This window comes from Eublepharis macularius, chromosome 8 (assembly GCF_028583425.1).
Source record: "Eublepharis macularius isolate TG4126 chromosome 8, MPM_Emac_v1.0, whole genome shotgun sequence".
Classification (NCBI taxonomy): Eukaryota; Metazoa; Chordata; class Lepidosauria; order Squamata; family Eublepharidae; genus Eublepharis; species Eublepharis macularius.
In genome coordinates, this window is record NC_072797.1 from 139,919,434 (window position 1) to 139,945,772 (window position 26,339).

The window sequence follows — 26,339 nt, forward strand, 5'->3', positions numbered from 1 at the left end:
GCCTTCGACAGTACAACAATATATTTATTTTAGTATTTATACCCCACTTCCCCCCACCCAATAGAAACTACAAGCAGCTTACAACTGTCTCTCCTCCATTTTATCCTCACAAGCTGTAACCCTGTGAGGTAGGTTAGGTTGAGAGCGGGTGACTGACTGCTCCAAAGTCATCCACTGAACTTCCACGGCCGAGGGGGGATTTGAACCTGGGCCTTTCAGAAGCTGAACCATTAAACCACACCGCTAAACACGTGTCATTTAAACACCAGTAAACATGATGCAAAAAGTATCATCTATTAAAATCACTGGAAGATATCATTAAAACAAGTATTTAAAAAAGCGTGTTAAAACAAAAATAAGCAATGGAACGTTTAAGCTTCCTCAATAAGCTCCTTTAAATAATTGTGTCTTAGTTCCAGTATTCCTGGAGGGCCCCAAGAGCAGACATCTGCCTCACTCCTTCCAGGTGGTTGTTCCGTAACAGTTGGGACAGCCTCAATCTAGCAGCTGCCATTTTCCTTTACAGTGTTTTTTGCATTCCCCTCTTGTTCAGTCTCAAGTTGACAATGAGGGAAAGAGTCCAGTAGCACCTTTAAGACTAATCAACTTTATTGTAGCATAAACTTTTGAGAACCACAGCTCTCTTCGTCAGATCCATGCATCTGACGAAGAGAGCTGTGGTTCTCGAAAGTTTATGCTACAATAAAGTGGTTAGTCTTAAACGTGCTACTGGACTCTTTACTATTTTGCAACTACAGACTTAACACAGCTAACTCCTTGGAAAGTTGACAGTGGTTGTTCTTCATACCAGTTTCCTTGTAGGAGATTTTCTTTGGGTCAATCCCCATGGGTACGATTTCTTCAAAGATACCAATCCGAAGGTGTGGGAAACAGTGAGCTCCTCCAGGGCTGGTCTGAGGCACAGGGAGAATCAACAAACAAGAGAACGCTATCAAAATATCCTTCGTCAGCTTTCAGATAATAGCTTGTTCCTAGAATTGAACGCTATTAGAAAGAGAGAGAGCTGCTTGCCTCTGCCAAAGAGGTCTGATAGTAAATCTTCTGCAAACAGATGGGCCATTTTCTGTTCTGTCTCTTTCAAAACCTGTTTGACCAGAGGTAACACTTGGAAAACAGAAATATACGTAAAACCAGACAAAACACGGGTGATCTCTCAAACCACTTTCCACTTTCATCAAAGTTAGGGCCGTTATAAATGTTGTCCCATTCTGATCTATGAGTCAAAAATAATAATTTCAGGAGCAAAAGGACATTTCTCAAAGACACCTTCATCATGAAAATATTGGCTTCAATCCAGAGATTTTCCATGGGTGGAGGGATTTGAGTTCTCAGGATGCAACTTCCTCACCTCTCATCTCTTGCAGCAGCCTGAGATGATTTTTCAGGTTGTTGTGGAAGGGGGGAAAGAAAATTGCATTCCTCGAACCCCAATTCCTCTGCCCACAGAAAACCTCCAAGGGATCAAAGCCATTTGTGAGGTTTTTTCCCCAGGAGGAAGAAAGATTAAAAAACTGATTATAATGTGATATCTGAAGTCACATAGCCTGTTTAATTGGCCCTAGAAGTGGCAGAGGATGGGGTGGGGGGAACCATACCCTTCAAAGAACAAACCAAAACAATTAAACATTTTTAAAAAATGTTCTGAAAAGGGAGCGTACTGCAGAGGAGGCAGATATATTTACACAAGTTCATTTTTAAAGGGCTGTTACTACACAAGCAACAGACCACAGAAGTACTCTGCCAGGGAAGTATTTAAAAGCATAAACATCATATAAACCAGGGGTGGCCAAACTGCGGTTCGGGAGCCACATGTGGCTCCTGATGGTTTCTGGGTATCACCATGGCCATACATTTTAGTTTAGTTTCCTTTCTCCCTTCCCTCCCTTTCCTTCTTTCTTTCCATGTCTTTCCCTCCCTCCTTTCCCTTCTTTTCTTCTTTCTTTCCATGTCTTTCCTCCCTTTTCCTTTTTCCTTCCTTCTTTCCTTCCATGTCTTTCATATTTTCAATAAAAATATTGGGGTTGCCAGGTCTGACTCAGAAAATACCTGGGGACTTTGGGGGTGAAGCCTAGCAAGGATGTGACATCACTTTTGTGATGTCACTTCCAAGTCAAAGGTCAGGTGATGGCTCTTCCCAAACTCCACCCCTTCTGATGTCACTTCCAGCATACTGCTCCAAACCCCCACCCCTTCCTGTGATGTCACGTTCAGGACACTCCCCCAAACCCACCTCTTCCTCTGAAGTCACTTCAATGCATCATGTCTTGCGGCTCCCAAACATCTGACATTTATTCCATGTGGCTCTTACATTAAGCAAGTTTGGCCACCCCTGATATAAACCCTTTTTAAGGCTCCAGATTATGCAGGCATGAAAGGAGCGTTGTCTTCAGTGACGATGCCCCAGGCACTATCCAGTACGTCCCTGTGGCAATCCCACAACTATGTAACATGCAAGATCTCTTCATTAAGGGGGAGCTTAAAGTAATCCTCAGCTGGGAATGAGAACTGGAGTTTATCTATAACAGAGCAATGAGCACCTCTCACCTTGAAATCATCCCTCATCAAAATGCCTTTAAAGAGCGGATGAGACAGCATTGCGTCCACATAAAGGCAGGTCGCTGTGGTGCTCCCACCAACGGTTCCATTAATACCTTCAGAAGCGATTCGTACCTGGAAGCCGAGTAACAAAGTTCCATATAAAATAGGCAACAGTGTCCTATGGGTGTCCACTTGAAAGAAAAATCCACTGGCAAGTATCCTATCACTCCACTTAGCAAAGACGGGTGCTTTCCTCCAACTTGAGTGGCTCTTCCACCAGTGACGGAAGAGCCACTTAAGTTGGAAGAAGGCTTCTTAGACCAGAGGAAGGCTTCCAACTTTACTGAGCTGAGTGGTAGGACACAGGCCAGTGATTTGAATGGGCCTTTCTCCCAGGTAAATGTGTGCATGTGATTGCAGCCTTAGCAATCCTAACACGAAGTAGCCATTCTACAATGAAGAACTGGAAATTGGGAATAAAGACAGATAGCAGAATAGGAGAGACATTCCACAGCTAAACCTTTGCTCAGCAAAACGGGCAATCGGGAAAAAATCATATGAAAAACTCCAAGCCTTTTGTATGCACAGTCTCTGCCTTCTCATCTTGGCTGGCCAACATGGGCAGACTATTAGAAAGCCTGAAAAGGGACCCTGTTTGGGGACGCTGCAACATTTTAGGTTGATCCATTCTCCCTCCTCCAGTTATGCACAAGGGAATAGCACTGCTGCAGGGGCCCTTCAGTGCCTACAAGCCAATCCCAACCCTCATCTCAGACCTATAGGCATGTCTAACATCCAAGGGGCAAAGCCTGCTGTACTTACAAAGGTTCAAGAATAAATGTGAATTCACAACGGGGTGTAATAACCTATGCTTTCTCACTCCACTGCCTACCATTTTTACAACCACATTTACAAAAAACATGCAGGAACAATTTGGCAGACATTTAAATGAGCCATTCATTGGGAATCCAATTCTGCTTCTCCCTCAGGGAGAAAATAAAGGGCTTGTGTCAGTTCTGTCGTCGTTGGGAGCTGCTGGTGAAGTGAGCACCGTAGCGAGGGTGGAGTGACTAATTCATGCTTTGTTTCTGAGGGCCTAACCTGGACATTTTGTGGTCAACGTCCTCCCCCAGGGCCATCACTAGGACTGCCAGTTAGGCATGAATTGCAAGTTCCATGCCGGGAACTCAACCCACAGACATGTGGTGACCCAACTGGTAGCAGGATCATGACTCACAAGGAGACGGGGCGTATGCTTCCCCTGACCTGAAATGGCCCCAGGGGAAATTTACCTGAAATGCCCTTCTGGGGAAATTGACAGTGGGGCATTCCTAAATGGCTTCCTGAAAGCATACAGCACTTCCTCGGGGGCATTTCAGGCTGGGAAAATGGCACCAGGAGACAGGCTTACTCCTAGTGAGCTATAGCTCTAATGTGAATCGGGCCTGGCCAAGCCTAGGTCTTGAGTTCCCAGCAGGAAATCCATAAGCGGTGCCTGCTCCAAAGTCTTTGTGGTGGACTCAAGAAGGATGTGGTGATAACATAAGGTGTGGGTAGACCCTCTGAGTTGTCCTGCAAGAAAAAGAGCTCCTTCATAAAGTGGAGTTTTACACCATGTCTGAACAGGTAATGGCTCTGCTCACGAGTCAGCGCTCTCAGACTGCTAAGTGAATGGGCAGGCTAAAACGCTTATCCAGCAGCAGCTCTTCTAGAGGGGATTGCTCTGAGCCATCCACCTGAAACAGAAGCCAACCAGCCTTCTGAAGCTGCACCCAGCCCTCTTACCTTTCCCTTCAGATGCAGGTGTTGACACAAAGCCTTCTGCCATGCACAGAGCCCCTCTGGATCGGCCAACTCACAGTAACAGTAGAAGAGCAGAACTTGTCCTGCCTCACTTGGGTACATAAGAAAAGCACAGTCAGAACTCTGCATATTCCTAAAGGGCTGATCAAAACCTGAGCAGTTTCTCTCGTACGAGGCTACCGTCTCAATTGGCAACTGCCGCTGAAAAACAAACCTTGTCAATTCGTCAGCCTCGATATGTCTCGTGTCTGGCAGCGTGCAACAAGTCTCCTGGGGTGGATACAGGGCCCCCTTGGGCCGAGGCAGCTCATCGGCAGAAATCGGGCTGCTTATGATATCGGCTTTGGCCACCATCTGCTTTAAGATCACAGCTGCTTGTTGCCTCACATCGGCAAAGTGATGGGCAGCCACGTGCCTGTGAATGCTCGCCAAGTCTTTGAAGGTCTGTTGGCAGCATCTCCAGGAAACGGCCTCGTGGCAAGCAGACATCGGACAGCAAGTGTCAGCGACTGCTTCCTTAGCTTTGACGAAGAGAGCAAATGCCTGCAAGAGGGACAAAGAAAGCCAAGCAATGAGAGATTTGGGTAAAAACAATGTTAAGAACAGCCAAGGTGGGCTTTTTGGCTGTGGAGAGTTTGCAACTCGTGGCAGACATACCCAACGACAGATAACCTCAGACAGGCCAAATTACACATCACAGAGTGTGCAGGTTGGGTTTGGGGTCTCCCACCTTGTGTCAGACATAGTCGTCCCGTGTGATTTGGTGGGTTTTCTATTCTTGTGCATACAGTGCCAGGGGTTGCTATTAGGTCAGTTGGGCCAACCCACGAGCATCCCAGGGAATATGTGGGTTTCCCCAAATAGCACGCCCACCCAAGGGACAATTTCAGTTTAGGAAAATTTTGCAGGAGGGACTGCTGAAGCAGTTTCTCCACATGTGATACAGTCATGATTCATATCGGCATCCACACACCTGGGAACTGAGGAGATTCCATAACTCGTATCTAACTGTTACCCAGGAGACCAAGTGGGGACCTGGACTCCTCCTGCGTACTCCAATGTGTAAAGCAGTCATGCTTCCCCTACCATGCATAAGCAGTGCTCTTGACTTTTTAGAAATATTTTTTTTTAAAGTGGCACTGTATGTTTGTGTACATGTTCATCTCTTTTGCATCCAACACTACATTAAAAAAAATAACCTGCTTGCTGGGCTAGTGTGTCGGTGACGACATGGATGCTAGCTGATAGGAGCCTTCCACAGATAAGCTTTTCCCAGTTCAAGCTGACCTACTTTGAAAACTAGAGAGAAAAATGTATTTCTTGACAGAGCAGTGAATGTGCTAGCAAATCACCTCAAGCACTCTTAAAATTTTACATTCACCCTAACTTTCATTCCCTCTAAAAAAACTTTCCAGAACACAGTTCTCAACATGCAAGGAAGCTCTCCCTCAGTAGGCGCAAGGGAGTTCCTTGGTTTCCTTTTAGAGTTCCGACAAGCCTAAAGAAAAATGTTCTGTCTCTTTAAGGTGTGCAAATGGTAAGCAGAAGCTTTTCATGACGTGGAGGTAAATGACACATCCCACTTCCTTTCCAATTAAGGATGTACCTCTGAAATTTCCAGCCAAATCTTTGGCTGCAGGCCTTCAATATTAAGATTAGTATAAAATTTATGTTGTAAATATTTTCTCTTGCTTATCTATCCATGCTAGTTCCCAGCTTTTCACCCCAGCATTCAAGCATTTGGTTACACTCCACCATCACCATGAAAGGCCAGACTGATTCCGATCAACGAAAGGCACAGTCCTTTCAGAATGTCTTTTATAGAAGCCTCACCAGGCTCAGGATCCTTTGACTTGCACTGCAGTTTGACCGTTATGTATGTTGAAACAGAATTTCTTTCCCTATCCTGTCCTTCCTCCAAGGATCTCAGGACGCTGCCCATGGATCTCCCCATCCTCTATTTTATCCTCACAACAACCTTGTGGGGTAGGTTAGTCTGGGAGAGAGAGAGACTGGCCCAAGGTTAGCCTGCAAACTTCAATGGCAGAGTAGGAGTTCGAACTTGGGTCTCCCAGATCCTGTCCTGATACTCTCACATCAGATTACATTTTACCATTTGTAACAAAAGCAATACCTTCCTCTTTGCAGATGCCTGCTTCTTCCTGGCACTGGCATCAAACTCAGCTTTGAGGTGGCTTTTGGATGGGAAAGGAAGATGCTCTTTCAGTTCTAGGTCCGCAAACGTCAAAATGCAGGCGTCTCTTTCGTCCTCTCTGTCAGGCAACGACAGCGACGAGATCATTGCTACATCACAGCAGCTGGGCATAATGTGACCTAGACAAGACAGTCTGAAAACACAGATTTAAGTTGTAAGGGAAAATCCCAAACATGTAAGAGTCCTTTAAGAAATGAATAGTGAGAACAGATGTAACATTTTTTAGAGTTGTAGAAGCACGCTCATTGCAAGTGGTTGAAGCCCCCCTGTTCTTCTCTGGGGCCACATTCTTACAATGGCTCTGAAAGTCTAGAGCAGCTTTTAAAAATCAAAGAGGGGAAACTAACCTGATGCCTGGGAGAGGGGCAAGACTGGAAGTGGAATCCCCAGCACACTGCTATGTGAGAAGGCCAGAGGAAGCCTGGCCACGGAAATACATTTTTTAGAGTTACTTTATTATGTCTGGTTTCACTTGCAGAAGATACACTTTTCCATGACTAGGCCTCTAAGGGAGCAGGACGTTTGTTGCCATCCAAAGCTTCCTTGAGGCCTGGTGTGGTGTAATTAGAGGGCCACAAATCTGACAGCCACATTCCCTATAGGAAAGTATCCCTCTTCTTCTGGAGAGGGTATGAATCCCAGCCCTCCTCTGAAATTTTGACCTGGGGTGGGGGGGAGGTGGTCCCTGCAGAGCCACTGCCCTTTGTAAGTACTTGGAGTGCCACTAAAGTGCAGAGTAACTGTGGGAGAAATTATTTATCCCCTCCTCACAGCTTCAAGCATGAAGAAGGCTATATCCTTCAAAGTCTGAGTTAAACTGCCCTTCTGAGGCACACCAAAGGAACTCAGGCCCTACTGAGGGAGGGGCAAGGTCCTAGCAACCTTTTCCTTGGCTACCAGTCAAGCGCTGGCCTACCTTACAGGGCTGTCGTAAGGATTTCTGAGACGATGAAAGAATTATTATACAAGTATGATATTGTTTCATAGCTGCACTCTGCAGCTCTCCCATGTATGAGAAACCTGACACTGGAGGAATCCAGCTGTCCTCTCCACCTTCTTACAGAATAAACTGGAGGCTTCTCTCACAGCTGGGTAAGCACCATATTGGATGCTGGACAGCCTAGAATTAGCTAGAAACTGGATCCACCAGTTGCCTCATAACCTTCAGGCTTGATCATGGCTTTTTGTCAGACTTGCAAAGGCATAACATAGCCACACATAAACTTGATTCAGGGCAGGGCTACCCAGTCAGTATAATTTGATAATTTCATAGACAGAATTGGGGGGGGGGGGGGTTTGATGGAAACTAAAGTGCCAGGGTCTCTTACTAAGCGCATGAACTGGGGCCCGGCCTTCTGTCCCAGTTCCAGACCCTCCCTGTGGCACCACTCCCCACTGCAGTACCTCCAGCATCATGTCTGATTGAGGCTCTGGATGAGGGTTGCCAGCTCCAGGTTGGGAAATTCCTGGAGATTTGGGGAGTGGAGCCAGCGGAGGGTGGGGTTTGTGGAGGGTAGGGTTACCAGCCTCCAGGTAGTGGCTGGAGATCCCCCGGAATTACAACTGGTCTCCAGGCCACAGAGATCAGTTCACCTGGAGAAAATGGCTACTTTGGGAGGGTGGACTCTATGGAATTATGCCATGCCAAGGTCCTTTCCCTCCCAAAACACCACTTTCTCCAGGTTTCTCCAGGTGTCACCCCCCCAGATCTCCAGGAATTTCCCAACTTGGGACTGGCAACCCTAGTGGAGGGGAAGGACCTCATCTGGGTATAATGCCATAGAGTCCACATTCCAAGGCTGCCATTTTCTTCAGGGAAACTGATCTCTGTCACCTGAAGAACAATTCTAATTCCAGGCGATCTCCAGCCACCACCTGAAGGTTGGCAACCCTATCTGGAATGTTTGCTTGGATGTCCTTGAGGATGGCAAACTGCATCTCCTTTTGTAGCCATTTTGTTTCCCTCAACAGCAACTATTTTAGCGTCAAGACTAGGGGGTCCTTCATGCGGTGCTTCTAGGCGCCCGCCTACACCTTTCCTGGCACCTGCCAAGTGTTTTTAAAAAGTAGGAAGAGGCAGGTGGGTCTTTTGCCCAGCAAAGCTTCTGACTGGCCACTGGAAATTTGATTGGCTGTGCAGATGATGAAAAACATTGCTTTGGCGGCAGTTGCCACCACAGCACAAGGATTTTCACTGTGTGCCTGAAGGGAAGCTGGGGCAGCCATTTTGTAGCCGGCTCTGCCTCCTGTGGCAGCCATTTTGTGGCTGTGCCCACCATGCTGTGTCAAATTCCAAAGGTGCACCCCAGCTCAAAAAGGCTGGGGACCCCTGCTCAAGACGTTCTCTTTCCATGGCCCAAAGAGACAGTAGCAAACATTGGGTGTGCTTTGGACCTACGAGCTGAGAATCCAGTTCAATGCTCAACCCAGCTCTGTTCCCTTCCAGAAGAAAAGATCAGGAGGGAACAGCTATAATTCTGACCTTCTCGCCAGAGTTGTTAAGGGTGACTGAGGCAAAAGGCCACCTCTTCCTGTATAAACTGGGGCAGCTTCACCCACCCCAACATTTGCTCTGAACTGCCGTCCTGGAGGCTGGTTTTGGTCTTTAAAACATCGGACCGCTTGGGCCCAAAGTGCCCCCCACCATGCACACACCCCTGGACGTTCCTGGCTGTGCTCTGAGATTCAACAAGGGAACAATTTCATTTGTAGCTATGCCTAGGCGAGAAGCAAACAAAGGTCTTCGTAGATCTTACTGCTTCACTCCCTCATGGGCAGGCATACCAGACAGAACTGAAAACCCCTTAATTTTGGAACGCCGTAGCCCAGTTCACAAGTGACAATGAACTCACAATCTGTGTACAGCATACAGCTTGATTTTGATATATTCAACGCATGTACAGTGAACACGTGACTGAAACTGCACTAACTTGTTCACTGCTCTGGGTGAGGCACTAATCTGTCTAGAAGTGTGGTATATAAGCGCAATTGTTGTTGTTTATCCAGATACCAGTACATGGTTTCATTTGTACAGTGAACACGTGTTTGTTCTTTCTTACAAACAGGTTTGTGAGATGTATGTGAGATCAAAGCCACCGGTAAACTTGAAAGTTTATTCCCTCCTAGTTTGAAGCTTAATCCCTTACAAATGCTCCGCTGAATCTTTTATTTTATTGATTCGCTCTTCATTTTTACGGCTTTAGGTTTTGGCGCTGATTATATGATGCGTTTTATTGGTGAGCTGTCTTGGGAGAACTATGTTTGGAAAAGCAGGTGTGTAAAAGAATTAAATCAATAAATCTGGGAGCGAAGGGATCCTACACCTCCACAACATCCCCAGCCTTGTGTCCATGAGGCGCAACGTTTGGGAAGCCAGGGGCCAGGCAACCCACTGGGGGAAGGCTCCTCAGAGGAAAGGGTTCCTTATCCATGATCAAAAAGAGTCCAGTAGCACCTTTAAGACTAACCAATTTTATTGTAGCATAAGCTTTCGAGAATCAAGTTCTCTTCGTCAGATGCCTGATACAGAGACTGGTCAAATACAGAAGAGCAAGAGAGGGAAGAGGCAATTAGGGGGAGGAAGGGGGAAGGAGCAATCAAAACATTCCTTTGCTAGTATATGTAAACATCTCCTTTTAAATAAAACTGGTTAGTCTTAAAGGTGCTACTGGACTCTTTTTGATTTTGCTACCACAGACTAACACGGCTAACTCCTCTGCATCTTTATCCAGGATGAGGCCTGCCCAGGGCAGCTCCTGCCAATGGGAGCATTAAGAGCACAGCCAGGATCTGTCTGCACAACCACATTCTGGATTGCTGTGTAATGTTTGTGGGTCTCAGCAGAGAGCAACAGGATGAGGGATCGCCACTGTGGACACAACTGGCAGCAGCTGGCAATGCACGCAGAAGTTGGTTTAATAGAGCACAGAGCCCCTGCCTCAGCCTCCCCCAGGGCAGACCATCCCAAACACTCTTGGGTGGGTCTTCTAACATTGAAACCCTAAGCAGAGTTACTCTGGTCTAAGCCCATCGACTCTGCTTAGGATCCAGAGGAGTTAGCCGTGTTAGTCTTTAGTTGCAAAATAGTAAAGAGCCCAGTAGCACCTTTAAGACTAACCAGCTTTATTGTAGCATAAACTTTCAAGAGCCACAGCTCTCTTCGTCAGATGTAACTTTATTGTAGCATAAGCTTTCGAGAACCACAGCTCTCTTCGTCAGATGCAACTTTATTGTAGCATAAGCTTTCGAGAACCACAGCTCTCTTCGTCAGATGCAACTTTATTGTAGCATAAGCTTTCGAGAGCCACAGCTCTCTTCGTCAGATGCAACTTTATTGTAGCATAAGCTTTCGAGAACCACAGCTCTCTTCGTCAGATGCAACTTTAGTGTAGCATAAGCTTTCAAGAACCACAGCTCTCTTCGTCAGATGCAACTTTATTGTAGCATAAGCTTTCGAGAACCACAGCTCTCTTCATCAGATGCAACTTTATTGTAGCATAAGCTTTCAAGAACCACAGCTCTCTTCGTCAGATGCAACTTTATTGTAGCATAAGCTTTCGAGAACCACAGCTCTCTTCGTCAGATGCAACTTTATTGTAGCATAAGCTTTCGAGAACCACAGCTCTCTTCGTCAGATGCAACTTTATTGTAGCATAAGCTTTTGAGAACCACTCTCTCTTCGTCAGATGTAACTTTATTGTAGCATAAGCTTTCGAGAACCACAGCTCTCTTCGTCAGATGCAACTTTATTGTAGCATAAGCTTTCAAGAACCATAGCTCTCTTCGTCAGACGCATCGTGCATCTGACGAAGAGAGCTGTGGTTCTCGAAAGCTTATGCCTCAAAAAAGTTGGTTAGTCTTAAAGGGGCTCCTGGACTCTTTACTATTCTGCTTAGGATTTCACGGGAAGTGTTGGATTTCAGTTGCTTTTTCTATAGATCTAGCGAAGGCATGAAGCTGGACTCGCCCCCTTCGCCCCCCTCCCCAGCTCTGCCGCCTGGCCTCCCTCTTCCGCCCTCTTCCTCTTGCCCAATCGCCCCTGTTACCTGGGTCAGCGCTCGCCGCCCCTGGGCGCCCCCGGGTCCGGCGTTTCCGTGCCCCGGCGCCTCCTTCCCCTGCTCGGCAGGCGGCTGAATGCGCTGACTCGCTCGGCGCAGGGAAAGCATGCCTCGGCGTGACCCGCGCCGGCTCCTCCCTGGAAACGCCGCGCTGGAGGGACTGCGCCCAATTCCCCGGCTGGCCCCGGTGGGCTGGAGGCAGACACGGGCTTTGCTGTCCGCTTAAAATGAACGTGCAGAACCATTTTTGAAAATCGGCCCGTGTGGCCAGAAAAGCCAGCCGGAGACACGAGCGCCGCGTGGCAGCAGCCCCACAAACTTGGCTGAAAGAAAACTGGAGGCACCTTTCATTCTTCGACCTAAAGAAAGTTGAGTTTTAGAGTGTGTGAGAATATAGACCATCATATTTGGACACATGCATCATATGATTAGCAGAAAACTGCAGAGTGGGGACCTCGGGTGTTACAGAGAAATGTTTCTGCTCAGGGCATGCCTTTGGAATAAAAGGCCAGAGAGCGGTGGGTTCATTCAGAGACACATCAGGCAGCCTCTGATGGGGGGGGGGGTTGACTCTTGTCTGTCTGTCTGCATCAGGTGTGACTGACTGCCACATTTGTAGCTGATGGAGAGATACAGCAGAACTACCTGTTCCGTCTGATTGGAAAGAGGCAAGGCCGGTGCGGTCAAATCATGCAGAGAGCCACAAGAAAACTTCCAGTAGTCAGTAAGCTGGCAAGAGGTTTGAGCCCCAGAAAGCAAAACAAACTCCCTGGCTATTGCTCCACTTACAGTGCCATCCTGAACAGAAATTAATGTGGAGTAACTCTGTTTAGGATTGCAGTCTTAGTAGCATTTAGACTGAACTAGAGCACCTGTTCACTGCAGCAAATAATCAGGTTTGATAAGTTGCTCAGAGATAGGTACAAATTATTTCTCTGTAACACCCGAGGTCCACACTCTGCAGTTTTCTGCTAATCATACGATGCATGTGTCCAAATACGATGGTGGATTTGATGCCCTTTATGGGCTCTTGCTTGTTTCCTTGCTGGCTTTAAACAATGCAACTTTTTATCCTTGCCTTTTTTGTTACTTGTCATTTTGTTTTATCTTGTGAGCTTCCTCTGCTCGGGCTCTCCAGAGGTGGCATGTACGTTTTCTAAGTAAATAATAAATAAAAGGAGTTAAGTTATGAGCAGGGTGCCATTGGCAGGAGGTGTCATTATGGTGTCAGCACCATTGTTTCTCTGATATACTTACCCCATCCTAAGGAGGCAAATGAGTATCATCCAGAATAGCATCCTCCACCAGCCGTATTCTTGACATGAATTGTGCTACTGTAACCTCTAGGTTGGACCATTGCAATGCACTGCATATAAGGCTTCCCTCAAAAACAAGAGGCTTCCCTTCAGGCAAAATGCAGAAGCACCTGCTGCCTTGGAGCACAGGTGCTTCCAGTTTCGATGTACTGGGCTGGTGTTTACTTTGAAAGCCCTGCAGAGATGTGGGGACTCCGATCTCCCAGTGTGAACTCACACACCAAGGACGGTCCTCTGGTCACCACCTGAATGGCCCTTCCTTTCTCCACGCTCACTCCAGCTTTTTTAGTTACTGGACTGATTGTAGAGAACAGCTCAACTGAGACAGTATGGCGGGCAATCTCATTCCATGGGTATGGCATCTTGCAACCCTGTCCGATCTCTCAGGGTCTTTGCTTACAACTGCTGTATAATGTGGTTTTGTTGAGTGTGTTTAGGAGGGCAAAAAAAAAATGTTTGTGCATGGAGTTCTGTTGGGTTATTTTTGTATTGTATGTTCTCCTTTGGGGCATCTTGAGTTCGAGGAGAAACACACACACATATAAAATACATATTTATTAAATATATGTTAATTAAAAATAAATATATATATAGTGATAGAAATCTTGAAATTGCCGTGAGGATAACCGCTTTGAGTGGGGCATTCAGTTGTCCTGAAGGGAGGTATGTAAATGGAATGTTGTTGTTGTTGTGTGTTTTGCTATGGCCAATTAACCCGCCTGCCCCTTTGCAGCCATCACGAAATCAACAGGCATCGGATGCAAGAGAGGACGTCCCTCCTTTGACTTCCATGCGCTATCCAAAACACTTTTGCATATGCAGACGCTCCCTAGCGCTCCTCTTCCGCTCCGGAAGAACTTCCCTACTCCAATCACGCCGTTGACATCCCGCCAATCACAAGCAGGGAAAGGAGCAGCCGGAAGGGAGAGGAAACAGCAGGCGGGGCGGCGGGGCCATAGAGCTGCGTGGTGCGTAGAGCGGCGTCAACGTTCTTCGGCCCGCAAACCGGAAGGAAGGGCTTGCTGGCGGGCGGCTGGCGCGCGCGGCTGGGGAGGCCATTCGCCGCGGGGAGGCCGCAGCCTCGGAGAGCCGCCGGGAACGCGCGCCGGGCGGAGTGCCAGTTGCTGAGGCGCGGGAACCGCCGCCGCGCGCGCCCCTGAAGCGCGCCCCCCCTCCGCTTTCTGCCCTCTTCTTCGCCTGCGCCCGGGAGCGCCGAGAGGCGGCAGGAGGGGCCCAGCCATGTCGCGCAGGCGGCACAGCGACGAGAACGACGGTGAGGCGGAGAGGCGGGTGGGCTGGCCGGCCGGCTGGCCTTGGGGTCGGAGTGAGGGGAACCCGCCGGCCCTCACAGCCCCCTGAGGAAGGAAAGAAGGAAGGGGCGAGCGTGGAGCGAGTGGCTGCCCCCTCCCCCGTCGGGGCTCGGGGCCCTTTCCCTGCGGTGACGGGCATGCCCCGGGGAGGCACCCGTGGAGCCCGTCTAGCGCCGGGTCCCGATCCACCGCGCGTCACTGCGCCTGGCCGGCCACTCGCGCCCTCCCCGCGTGACTTTTGCGGGGACCAAGTGGAGCGGGGGGGGGGCGAGCTGCCCTGAGCCCCTTTGCGGGGGGTGAAGTCAGCGCCCCTGGGTTCATGGTGTGCGCTGTTCAGCCTTCCCCATACCTTTATCTGTAGGTGGCCGGGCACCCTTGGCACATGGCGACATAGGCACACTGCACTGGAGCGTGAGCAAGGGGACGAGCTCGAGATGGTGCCGTTTGGAGGAGTAGTTAAGGGCAGCTGTGAGCTGGATCTGATTCCCCACTCCTGTGCTTGAAGCCGGCTGGGGGACCTTGGGTCAGCCACAGCTCTCTCAGAGCTCTCTCAGCCCCACCCACCTCACAGGGCGATTGTTGTGAGGATAATAATGACACACGCTGTAAATCATTCTGTTGGCGATAAGTTGTCCTGAAGGGTGGTATGTTGTTATTGTTACAGTGTAGTTGATATCATTAGGTTCCGTGGTTGTGCTGCTTGAGAGTACGTGAGCACAGATCTGGTAACTGTTAAAAATAATAATAATAGCAACAACGACATTCAATTTATATGCTGCCCTTCAGGACAACTTACCACCCACTCAGCGTTTTACAAAGTATGTTGTTATTATCCCCACAACAATCACCTCGTGGGGCTGAGAGAGCTCTGAGAGAGCAGTGACTGACCCAAAGCTACCCAGCTGGTTTCAAGCAGAAGAATAGGGAATCAAACCCAGCTCTTCAGGTTAGAGTCCTGCTGTTCTTAACTAATAGACCAAACTGGCTCTCCAAGTTTGTCGCAGGGGCTGGTTTCTGAATTTGTGTGTGTGTTAGGTGGCCCGTTTAGATGACAGGTCAGGGAGCTGTCTGTAAGTGAAGAAGAGCCTGTGAAAGAGAAAAGTCATTATCCAGTAGAGGTTGCAGATCGTTGATAATTCTTTGGGCTTGTTTAGCTGTAGGTGATAACGGGCGGGGGTTATTATCTTCTATGGACTTGCCTTATAGTTGGCAGTTTTTATGCATCATTCTGGCTTTGTTGGTCTGTTTACTTCATTGGATGGGTACTGTAATCCTAATAGTGCCTTTTGAAAGTTCTTCAGGTACAGGCATCTATCATACGGATTAAATATGACCATAAATGTTGCTTGACTGGAAGCAGTCAAGTTTGAGATTTTTTGATATACTCTTCATGATAGCTGGAAACATGCAGATGTATATGGAGACCAGGGGAGCCTGTTCCAGTCTCAAGTTGATAGTGAAGTGAAAATTGTTGAAGCCCTGATGGAATCTTCCAAGAGCTTCTTTCCTGTGTGCCAGATGATGAAGATTTCATTGATAAATCTCAAGACCAGGCAAGATGTTAATGGGTAGGCACTGAGGAAGAGTAGCTCTTAGCGAGCCATGAAAAATGTTGGATATTGTGGTGTTCTGCCGAATGTTGGAAATGAAATGTCCATTGTTCCTTAAGTGAAATCTTAAGATAAAGATAAATCTATAACTATAAAATTGGTCCAATTACAGGACTTGAGTTTTGGTGCAGTATTAATAAAACGTTGCATTAGACTAATAAAATATTTTGACATAGAAACAGAGTTGGAAGGTTCATGTAGTCCAACCGCTACACAATGCAGGAAATTCACAGCTATCTCCCTCACCACCCCCAGTGACCCTTGCTCTGTGCTGAGAGACATTCCATGCAAGTATACAGATGTGAAGATTTAGGTCTGGCTTTTCATTGGCCCTAAGCCGCATTCGCTACTTCATTTTGCCTTGGAGCAGTAAAAACAATTTGGTCTATGGTTTTTTTTGCCGTCTCATTGAAACAGGTGGGCAGCCACACAAAAGAAGGAGAACATCTGAGCCATCTGTAATTGAAGAACGGTTGGAATCCTTAATATGCAGAGTGGGAGAAAAGGTATGAGAGATTAGCCACTTCATATTTGTAACATTTGGTTTGGAGGCCATGACAAGCATTTGAGTTGTGTGTACATGTTTTTGTTTTGTTTTTAAATTTACTCTGGGAGGCTCATCAGAAAGCCAGATGGTTTCTGATTGCCAAAAAAGGTTCAGAGACTGTAAATGGTAAGAAGAAGGTGCGGGAACAGCCCGGTGTTGGCTTTTCTGTTTTCATATCTAGGATCTGCCCAAATGGAAAAACAGAAATGACAAGCTGTGATCCTGCACTGTCTTTTTACCCATTAGAGTTCCTGTTTAATCAAAATGGCTTTTTGTGGCATATAAAAACAAAAAAGAGTATGTCTTTGAGGCATGTTAAGAGACAAGGGAGATTCAAACTTTTGATCCAAAATAACAGATTTGACTACATGAAGTATTGATGTATAAGAGATTTGGGCAAGTAAGAAAACATACCACCAGCTTTTTTGTTGAAAATAACTCTACATTTTAAAAATGATTGGTTCTCCTCTTGGGTGATTCATGAGGCCTGGTTAATGGTTGACAAAAGGAAGTTGTACTGGAACAGGAACAAAAGTCAAGGACCGTAGCCCAAATGGCCTGTAAAGCAGAGGAAATGAGTGATTTGAGATCATTGGCTGCCCATCATTAGATAAATGTATCTTTTCCTTCTGTTAGATATCAACCAGTAACCAGCATTTGGTACAATATGCCTTCACTGCTATGATTTTAGAAATTATTATTATCATCAACATCAACAACATTTGGTTTATATACCATCTCAAAGAGGTTTACAAAGTATGTTATTATCCTCACAACAATCACCCTGCGAGGTGGGTGAGACCGAGAGAGCTGTGACTGCCCCAAGGTCACCCAGCTGGCTTAAAGTGGAGGAGTGGGGAATCACACCCGGTTCTCCAGATTACAGTCCTGCCACTCTTAACCACTACCTAGCTCATGAACAAACTGTCCAATCTGGTAAATGTACTATAACGTAACAACCCAAGTATAGCAGCAGCAAAGTCTGCCTTGAAGAAGCTGTTAGATCGTTTTACCAGAACCTTTCAATTTATATTGATAGTGAGAATTAAAATAGCTTCTGACTGTAGGATAAAGGGGAATGTGCCTACTTTGTGCTGCCCTCCCCATTAAATAGGACCAATAAGATCAGAGTGTATTTGAGTAACTACAAAGAACTTTTCAAAAGCATCTATTTGAAATTACTGTGCCATTGTGTTTGTATCAACTGATTATATAAGCATCTTCCTGCTAAGGACGAGAACTGCAGTGGGCTTTAGACATGAGGTATACAAGGTTGATTAATCACCATTAAAGTCATATTTGACCACTTCATTCTGTCAGATTCCCTCTGAGAATAGCTAGTCTTTTTGGAACCTCTGATAAGGTATACTGAAAGTTTCATTATTCCATTAATATGTGGAATTGTTAGTTTTTGGCGTTGCCAGTTTTAAGAGCAACGCTGGGCAGAGTTACTCCATTCTAAGCCCACTGATTTCAATGGGCTTATACTGGAGTAACTCTTTCGAATTGCACTGTAAGTCACGTGAGACCCAGCACGGCTTCACTATGATTAAAAGACTGGGAACTGGCCCTTGCTCTGCTCTACCCAGCTGCACTTCCTTGCAGCTCCACTCCACTACCTTGCCTTCCCTTTTCTAGTTTTAAGCAACAGTAATTATGTTAATTATGGTTATAGTGCTAATCGAGGCTCCCTTTCCATCAGGAATTGCTAAACAGCTTTAAATGCTGGTTTGAAATCCTAATTAAGAAGAAAACTCTCTTAAACATAACCATAGTTCATTATACTGGTCTTTATTGCATTGTTTTTAAATTACTTTGTAATTTGCCTTGCACCTCATTGACAAAGGTGGGTAATAAAGGAATAATTGGCCACAGTTAAATTTGCACTAGTCCTAAAGTATAATTTGTGAACACCCTTCTAGATATTGTGGCTGAATTTGGAGCTTTTTTGGATTTGTGTTTGCGTTTTATTGCTCACTTGCTTTCCTCACTATCTGCAACTATGGAATTGGAAACATGGTGTTCTAAAAACCAGATTCCAGACCAAGTGGATCTGTTTTGGATTTTCTTGTCATTTACTAAGAAGCCACAGATTGAATAGTTACTAAGAAATACCTTGATATTGTCTCTTGGTAAGATTATGAATTGCTATTTTTTTTTAATTATCTCAGAGTAATTCCTCTTTGGAGAGTAATTTGGAAGGCCTGGCTGGAGTCTTGGAGGCAGATCTACCAAACTACAAGAGCAAGATACTAAGACTCCTTTGTACAGTGTATGTATGCAAAAGATTTATGGATCCAGGTGATAAAGTATTACCTACACTAAACACTTTCAAACTTCCATAAGCTTTTTATGTGTGTGTGCTCCGGGCTTTTTTCTTTTAAAGACTAAAATTGGGAGGGAATGAGAAAACTGAATAAACAGTATTGGAACTGGAAAAGAGTTGATCCAGCATAATCACATTCGTGGTTAGAAACAATTGCAAGATTTAATTAGGAGCTTGGGGGGTTCAGGGGCAACAGTGTTATGGTATTCTCTTGATCCACCCTATTGATTCTGTGTATGTACATTCTAGTGCACCATTGCTAATCATTCAGCCGTATGCTGTGCCGTGCAGATACCATGAGCAGGCTCTTCGCTGTTGCAGAGAACTGTCTAAATTCACAATCCTAGTCTTCTGGGAGACTTTCCTGAGGTCTTTAGCAAAATTATGACAACTTTGTTTTACTTAGGGCTTGTGTACTTTTTGATCAAAGCGCCGATCTGCAAGGATAAGTAATGTGCACAGCTACCTAATTGTGTAGTTTAAACAAGTAGAGAAAAGAATCAGCTGAGGATATATCATAGTCATATAGAACCCTGTGGTCAGGTAGAGAGAGTTGAATCAGTTCACTATCAGTTATTCCTCCTCCAGCAGAAGCGGTCTTGCCCTGTTGCTGGAGGAAAATGCCTGAGCTAGCAGAAGGGATCCGTGGGATCCAGCCCAGATCCAGTTTTGGCTTCTCTTTTTGTGTTAGAGAGAGCCATGCCAAATTCAAAATACATCTGCGGCTTGAATTTGTCATTCATAAGGGTGCTGACCCATTGGCTGCCATCTGAATTAATGTCTCATACTTTTGTCTCCTTTTTATGGAAAAAAAATCAGTGCACGTTTGTTACCAGAAAAGTTAACTGTTTACACAACTCTAGTTGGCTTACTGAATGCCAGGAACTACAATTTTGGAGGAGAGTTTGTGGAAGCCATGATTCGTCAGCTCAAAGAATGCTTGAAAGTCAGCATGTACAATGAAGCTGTGTACTTGGTAAGTTGCCTTTTTGCATCTTACAGTCGTTACGTAGTTTGTCTTGCTTCTCAGTTAATCTGAAGGGCCCATTTTTCATCTTGCAGGAATGTGGAAAACTGAATCTCAAGCACATCTGAACGTTTTCCATGCTGGCCTCTCTTGTAACTTTATTATAGCGCTACTGCATTCCTGATGTTTCATATTTTGTGATATAATACCGGTATAGACCATGGCCTAATTATTTATTTGGCGGCGGGTCACAACTTAGAATTCAATGGGTAGAGAAATTTTTTGTTCCCTTTGCCTATTCAGAATCACAGAGTTGGAAGGGGCCATACAGACCGTCTAGTCCAACCCCCTGCCCAATGTAGGATGAGCCTAAAGCAGCCCTGACAAGTATTCATCCAGCCTCTTCTTGAAAACTGCCAGTGAAGGGAAGCTCACCACCTCCCTAGGCAGCTGATTCCACTTTTGAACTACTCTGACTGAAAAAGTTTTTCCTAATATCCAGCCGGTACCTTTCTGCATGTAATTTAAGCCCATTGCTTCGCATCCTACCCTCTGCTGCCAACTGGAACAGCTCCTTGCCTTCCTCCAAATGACAGCCTTTCAAATATTTAAAGAGAGCAATCATGTCCCCCCTCAGTCTCCTCTTCTCCAGACCCCTGATCATTCTCATTGCTCTCTTCTGCACCCTCTCCAGTTTGTCCACATCCTTTTTGAAGTGAGGCCTCCAGAACTGCACACAATACTCCAGGTGCGGCCTGACCAAGGCAGTATAGAGAGGGGCTATGACCTCCTGCGATTTCGATGCTATGGCCCCTTTGATACAACCCAGGATTGAATTGGCCTTTTTTGCCACCGCATCACACTGATTGCTCATATTTAGTTTACAATCCACTCTTACTCTAAGATCTCTTTCGCATACACTACTGCCCAGAAGTGTATCCCCCATCCTGTATTTGTGCTTCTCATTTTTGTGGCCCAGATTTAATACTGTGCACTTGTCTTTGTTGAATTGCATCTTGTTCACAACCACCCACTTCTCCAGAGTATTCAAGTCTTGTTGAATTTTAAGTCTATCTTCTTGGGTGTTTGCCACTCCTCCCAATTTGGTATCATCAGCAAATTTAAAGAGTAGCCCGTTTCCCCCATAATCCAGATCATTGATAAAAATATTGAAAAGTACTGGGCCCAAAACTCAGCCCTGTGGCACCCTACTGGACACCTCCCTCCAATCTGATGAAATGCCATTGACCACCGCTCTTTGGGTGTGGTCCTCTAACCAGTCCGCAGTCTTCCAGTTTACCCATTAGAATGTCATGGGAAACCTTATCAAAAGCTTTGCTGAAATCCAGGTAAATCATGTCGGCAGAGCTCCCATGATCCAGTAAGCTCTTCACTCGATCAAAGAAGGAAACCAGATTGGTCTGACAAGATCTGTTGGGGGACAAAACCATGTTGACTTCCCCAGATCACTAAGCGGTCCGTCAGATACTTACAGATCGATCCCTTTAAAATCTGCTCTAATATCTTCCCAGCAACAGAAGTCAGACTGACTGGCCTGTAGTTTCCCAGGTCATCCTTCCTCCCTTTCTAAAAGATTGGGATAACATTCGCTCTTCTCCAATCTTGTGGCACATCCCCAGTCCTCCAGGAGGCCTTGAAGATGATGGACAGGGGTTCTGCAAGTTCTCTAGAAAGTTCTTTGAGCACTCTTGGGTGCACACCATCCGGCCCCGGGGGATTTGTATTCGTCCAGTGCAGCCAGGTGCCTCTCCACAACCTCTCTGTCAATGTCAACTAGCCCCCCAGGTGTTCTGTCATGTCTTCTGCAATCTCTAGATGGGCTCAGGTTCTTCAGGGAGAAAACAGAGGCAAAAAAGTCATTAAGCCTGTCTGCTTTTTCTCTGTCCTCTATCAGAGATTCTCCTTCCACTCCCCAACAGTGGGCCAATTGCCTCTTTTACCTTGTGTTTGCTTCTCACGTATCTGTAGAAATTTTTCTTATTGTAGCAAGCCTCCCTAGCCAGACTCATCTCATACTGAGCTTTGGTTTCTCTGATGGCTGATCTGCAGTACCTAGTAACCCTCATATATTCCTCTTTAAAGGTCTGTCCTTCTCTCCATTTCCTGAACATTTCCTTTTTCTTCCTTAGCTTATTCTGGAGCTCTCTGTGCATCCACATCGGTTTCTTGGAGCTCTTACCATGTTTCCGTCTTGCTGGAATAGCAAGGGCTTGAGCTTGCAAAAGCTCGTGTTTGAGAAGGGCCCACCCTTCACTCGCTCCTTTCCCTTCCAGCACACTCCCCCACGGAATGACTCTCATCAAGCCTCTGAGTTCATTGAAGTTGGCCCTACGAAAATCTAACCTACAAGTCTGGCTACGAACTTCCTTGGCCCCCCACAGCAACTGGAATTCAAGGAGGACATGGGGACTTCCCCCTAAGATCTCCACCACCTTCACCCCATCTACCAATTTAATTAATAATTATGAATTATAATAATTATGAATTAAATTAATAATCTAAATTAATAATCTAGTAATTATTAAGGTATTAATAATCTGCAGTTGGAAAATAGTGCCTGTTTTTCTTTTACTCGCTGTCTTTTGGACAGAGGAGAATACCCCTTGGAAGGGACAGTTCCAGTTTGGCCTTTAGGGTTCCATCTGTAGAGAGACTGAGATTCAGGTCCATGTACTTCCTACCCCCTCTTCACAAGTAAAAGGTTCTGAACCAAGAAACGTCCATGCTCACGAGAAGCTGAAACGTGGGGTCTGCTTGCAAGCTGTCTCCCCATGGTAAGAGAAAGGAGGGCAGGGAAGCACATGCGCCAGCTCCTGATAATCATTCCCCATCAGAATCCAAGCCAGCAAAGTTGAGATTCTCCCCCTCCCCTCTCTTAAATGCCTAAATGTTTCTGTTCTGCCCTTAGGTCCGTTTTCTCTCTGATCTAGTGAATTGCCATGTAATTGCTGCACCTTCGATGGTAGCCATGTTTGAGAACTTTGTCTGTGTGACTCAGGAGGAGGATGTACCTCAGGTATGCAAAGATATTTTTATATCATGGGTGACTTACTATTGACATACACACATCCCTGGATAAAGGGAATATCCCAGCAAAATCAATTTCAAGATTTTATCTGGCTGTGGATGTTTTATGAACAGTAAGAAACCTGAAGCCCCTTGAATAAGGCAGGCTCTAAAATATGAGAGGGAACCACCGTCATGTCTTAACACCCAAGAACCTTCCTAATACATCATGCAGTAAGACTGAACCCACAAGAATTCTTGTCCAGCTTTTTGTAGTGTATGTCTTACTTTAATTTGTATGAAGCTTGTATTCGTGTCTCCATGGTTGGGTTCCCTTCTGTGGTTTCTGACTTACTATTAAAATTGAACATTCTGTCTTTCAAGTACATAGGGTGCCTAGTAATTTGTTCCCATCAGATTCAAGTCATTGCCTAGCTGCTAAATCAGTATTAGTCTAAAAGTGCATAATTGGACCTCTGTTCATCAACTAGTTTGTGGGGGTGGGGGGTGCAGTTTGGTGAAGTAATCTGTGTCCTGTACCAGAATGATTTGCTACTACTGTTGCCTGAAAAGTTTTTTTTTAATTTTTAAATGTTTGTTTATTTGTGCAAAGTGAAAAACACATGCTGGTAAATGTATACATAAGCTTCTATAAAAGGTCTCCAGATAGGTAAAAGTCCATACTCAGTTATCAAATAAGTGGGTACCAGATCAAATCAAGCCTGAATTCTCCCTAGAAGATAAATTGACAAAACCAGGGCTATCATATTTTGATCACATCATGAGAAGACAAGATTCTCTAGAAAAGTCAATAATGCTAGGAAAAGTGGAAGGGAGTAGGAAAAGAGGAAGACCTAAAATGAGCTGGTTTGACTCAATAAAAGAAGCCACGTCCTCCGGTTTGCAGGATCTGAGGAAGTCTGTTAATGATAGGATGTTTTGGAGGTCTTTCATTCATAGGGTCGCCATAGGTTAGAGGCAGCTTGACGGCACATAACTAGGGGTGTGTGCTTCGGGTTTCCGATTGGGGTTTTTAACCCCAATCGGGCCAGATTCTGAAAGATTTGGGATTTCCGAATTGGCACCAGCATGCTGGCCCCCATTCGGAAATCCCGAAGCAAAGCTTTCCGAAGTGATTCAGGTCGCTTTGGAAAGCTTCGGGGACCCAGGGTTAAGTTTAAAAGGCCCTTTTGCAAGCGGCAGGGCCCTTTAAACTTCAGCTGGGAGGCGGGGGGAATTCACCCCCCAAGCAGCAGGATAGGCCCCTTAAACTGTCCTATTCCCTACCTTACCCCCACCCCTCACTTACTTGGCACCGTGGAGGAGGAGGCCCTCCTGCCTCCCCGTTGGCCTCTGGTGGCAGCAGCAACCCTCGCTGCCGGCCAGTCAGCTGTGGCGGCAGCAGCCCTCTCTGCCGGCTGCACTGGCAGCTGCTGCACAGCAGTGGCGGCAGTGGGGAAAGCCTTCCACCCAAGTGACCACTGGCTGCGCCAGCAGGCCGCAGTGTCAGGAAAGGCCTTCTCCATTGGCTAGCTGGCCAGCGAGGCAGCAGCTCCAGCATTCCACCCATCAGGTAAGTGGGATGGGGGTGGGAGTTGTGGGGTGGGGGTGGGCCTCCCCCCTCCCCATCTCCTGTCATTTCAGAATGCTCCGAATCTTTCCAGAGCATTCCGAAGCGACTCAGAAACCTGAATCCGAAGCAACATGCTGCTTCAGATTTCAGGGTTTTCTAGATTTCCCGAAGTGAGAAACCCGAATCTTTTTCACGTTAACACGCACCCAGTTATCATCTGTATGCAATACATTCAGTTGTTGAGTTTGTAAGTTTCCTTAAAAGTTTGTCATTCTCTCCCATCTCATACGCTGGAGTTGAAAGCTGGAAGACCAAATGACACAATGCAGGGGATTGGATTTGGCCCAGGGCTACCAGTTGGCTAAACGGTCCTGTTGTCATTCCAGCGACCTTCTTTATCAGCATCTGTATAAATGGTATATCACTCATTTCAAGCTGTAAATCTGTTGAGAAGTTCCATTAATTAGCAGGGAAGGAGGTTTAATCTAACAGCTGCTGAGGAAGTACAGGCCTTGGCAAAGTAGGGGTTAGTTTGAATCCCTTCAAAAGGGGTCATTCTGTCTATCTACACTAAAAACAGGGAGAAAAGCGGTTAATAGCAAAATTTAAAGTTTCCTAGGAAAAGCTCAGTTCTTTCCTTTGTGTGTCGCCTTCCCAGGACAGAGGAAGCAAAGGCTGCTGTATTATCTTGTCCATGAAAATCTGGGGGCAGCCCTGATTCTCAGCTCACACCTGTGAGGTTTTCCTTCAGAGTTTCAAATATACATTATTCTTCAGACTGATCTGAAATTATCACAGCAAAGTATATGTATTAAAAACAAAGTGATCAATTCAGGGTAGAACCTCACTGAATTTTTATGTGAGAGTGTAACTGAAGTTGCTTATATGCGCAGGGTTGGTGCTTACACCAAACAGGAGCAGCCCCTTGCACAAGTAAGCAAGTTTGGGCACATGTGCTCATAAAACATCTGTTCTTGTATGCTTTTTAAGGGGTTGTGCTTCAAGCACAGTCCCAAAATGCTGCTAGACACCTTAACATCCCAAGTACATCTTTACCTTGTTAATCTGTTTTGACCTGATTTTTATTGTGTTGACATATGATGACAAGAAATCTCAAACGCTTTTTCTTCCCAATTGCTGTGCAGTTGTCGCTTATCATTTTTGTTTGGCACAGGTGCGATGTGACTGGTATGTGTATGCATTTCTGTCATCCCTGCCTTGGGTGGGGAAGGAACTGTATGAGAAGAAGGATGCTGAGATGGACCGCATCTTGTCCCATGTTGAAAATTATCTAAAGTAAGGGAAGAAGAGACTCTCTGCTTTTCTTTAAGTGTTAATACGGAAGGAAAATTGTGCCCCCAAGGCTCTCTTATGCATGGATTTGAATTGGCATGAGAACATCATCATTACAGTTGTGTGTTATTTTGGTGCTTCATGTTTTGATGGTGGGATTTCCTTAAAGAGAGAACTTGGGGAATGGCGCAAGCAGATTCATCAGCCCATGTGAAGAAAAGCTGCGTCAGGCCAAGTTCCTACCACATAGCAGCTGGGCATTCGTGTTCCAGAGAGATGCTCTTCACAGCATGTCAACAATTAGTATTGCTTAGCTGTAAAACTTAATCTATGTGTTTCCCCCCCTCTTGCATTAGGCGCCGTCAGAAGATTCACGTACCCATGTTACAGATTTGGTCTGCGGACAAACCACATCCACAAGAAGAGGTAGCGATATCTGGGCTCCTTTAAATCCATGTCAATGCATTCATCAAAGAACGTTTTGTTCGAATAACTTAATTTTTATTTGAACTGCGAAGGGAAACTCTGATGATGAATGTGCTGTGTCCCTCCCCAGTTGCTGCCGTTTTAATGAGAAGTCCTGCCACTTGCTTTCCTTTTCTGAATATCAAAATAACAGTTCACTGATATTCTTCCGTTACTCAAAGAATATTTCTTGAAAACGCTTGCTTGCTGTAGCCAGTCCTTGGAGTGCTGGGTTGGATTCAGCAGCGCTGTTCTGCTGATGGAATGGGGA

General features: G+C 45.9%; 2 protein-coding genes across 3 annotated transcripts in view; one reads left to right on the plus strand and one right to left on the minus strand.

Moving 5' to 3' along the window:
* TSTD2 (thiosulfate sulfurtransferase like domain containing 2) overlaps window positions 1-11,700 on the minus strand; it is a 28,945-nt gene extending 17,245 nt beyond the window's left edge. Inside the window, exons 1-6 of the mRNA XM_054986579.1 lie at window positions 11,623-11,700; window positions 6,497-6,710; window positions 4,577-4,905; window positions 4,345-4,453; window positions 2,566-2,691; window positions 809-914 (exon numbers count right to left, since the gene is read on the minus strand). Coding sequence (XP_054842554.1) covers window positions 809-914; window positions 2,566-2,691; window positions 4,345-4,453; window positions 4,577-4,905; window positions 6,497-6,688 — 862 coding nt within the window. The 5' untranslated portion in view covers window positions 6,689-6,710; window positions 11,623-11,700. The remainder of the gene's footprint in view (window positions 1-808; window positions 915-2,565; window positions 2,692-4,344; window positions 4,454-4,576; window positions 4,906-6,496; window positions 6,711-11,622) is intronic.
* A 2,267-nt stretch (window positions 11,701-13,967) lies between these two features.
* Window positions 13,968-26,339, plus strand: part of NCBP1 (nuclear cap binding protein subunit 1) — a 34,222-nt gene continuing 21,850 nt past the window's right edge. Inside the window, exons 1-7 of one of the 2 annotated variants that reach the window (XM_054986760.1) lie at window positions 13,968-14,223; window positions 16,288-16,376; window positions 18,589-18,689; window positions 19,563-19,719; window positions 22,640-22,747; window positions 25,485-25,606; window positions 25,960-26,029. In XM_054986760.1, coding sequence (XP_054842735.1) covers window positions 14,190-14,223; window positions 16,288-16,376; window positions 18,589-18,689; window positions 19,563-19,719; window positions 22,640-22,747; window positions 25,485-25,606; window positions 25,960-26,029 — 681 coding nt within the window. In that variant the 5' untranslated portion in view covers window positions 13,968-14,189. Of the gene's footprint in view, window positions 14,224-16,287; window positions 16,377-18,588; window positions 18,719-19,562; window positions 19,720-22,639; window positions 22,748-25,484; window positions 25,607-25,959; window positions 26,030-26,339 lie in introns of those variants that run through there. The other variant, XM_054986761.1, reaches the window with a different exon arrangement.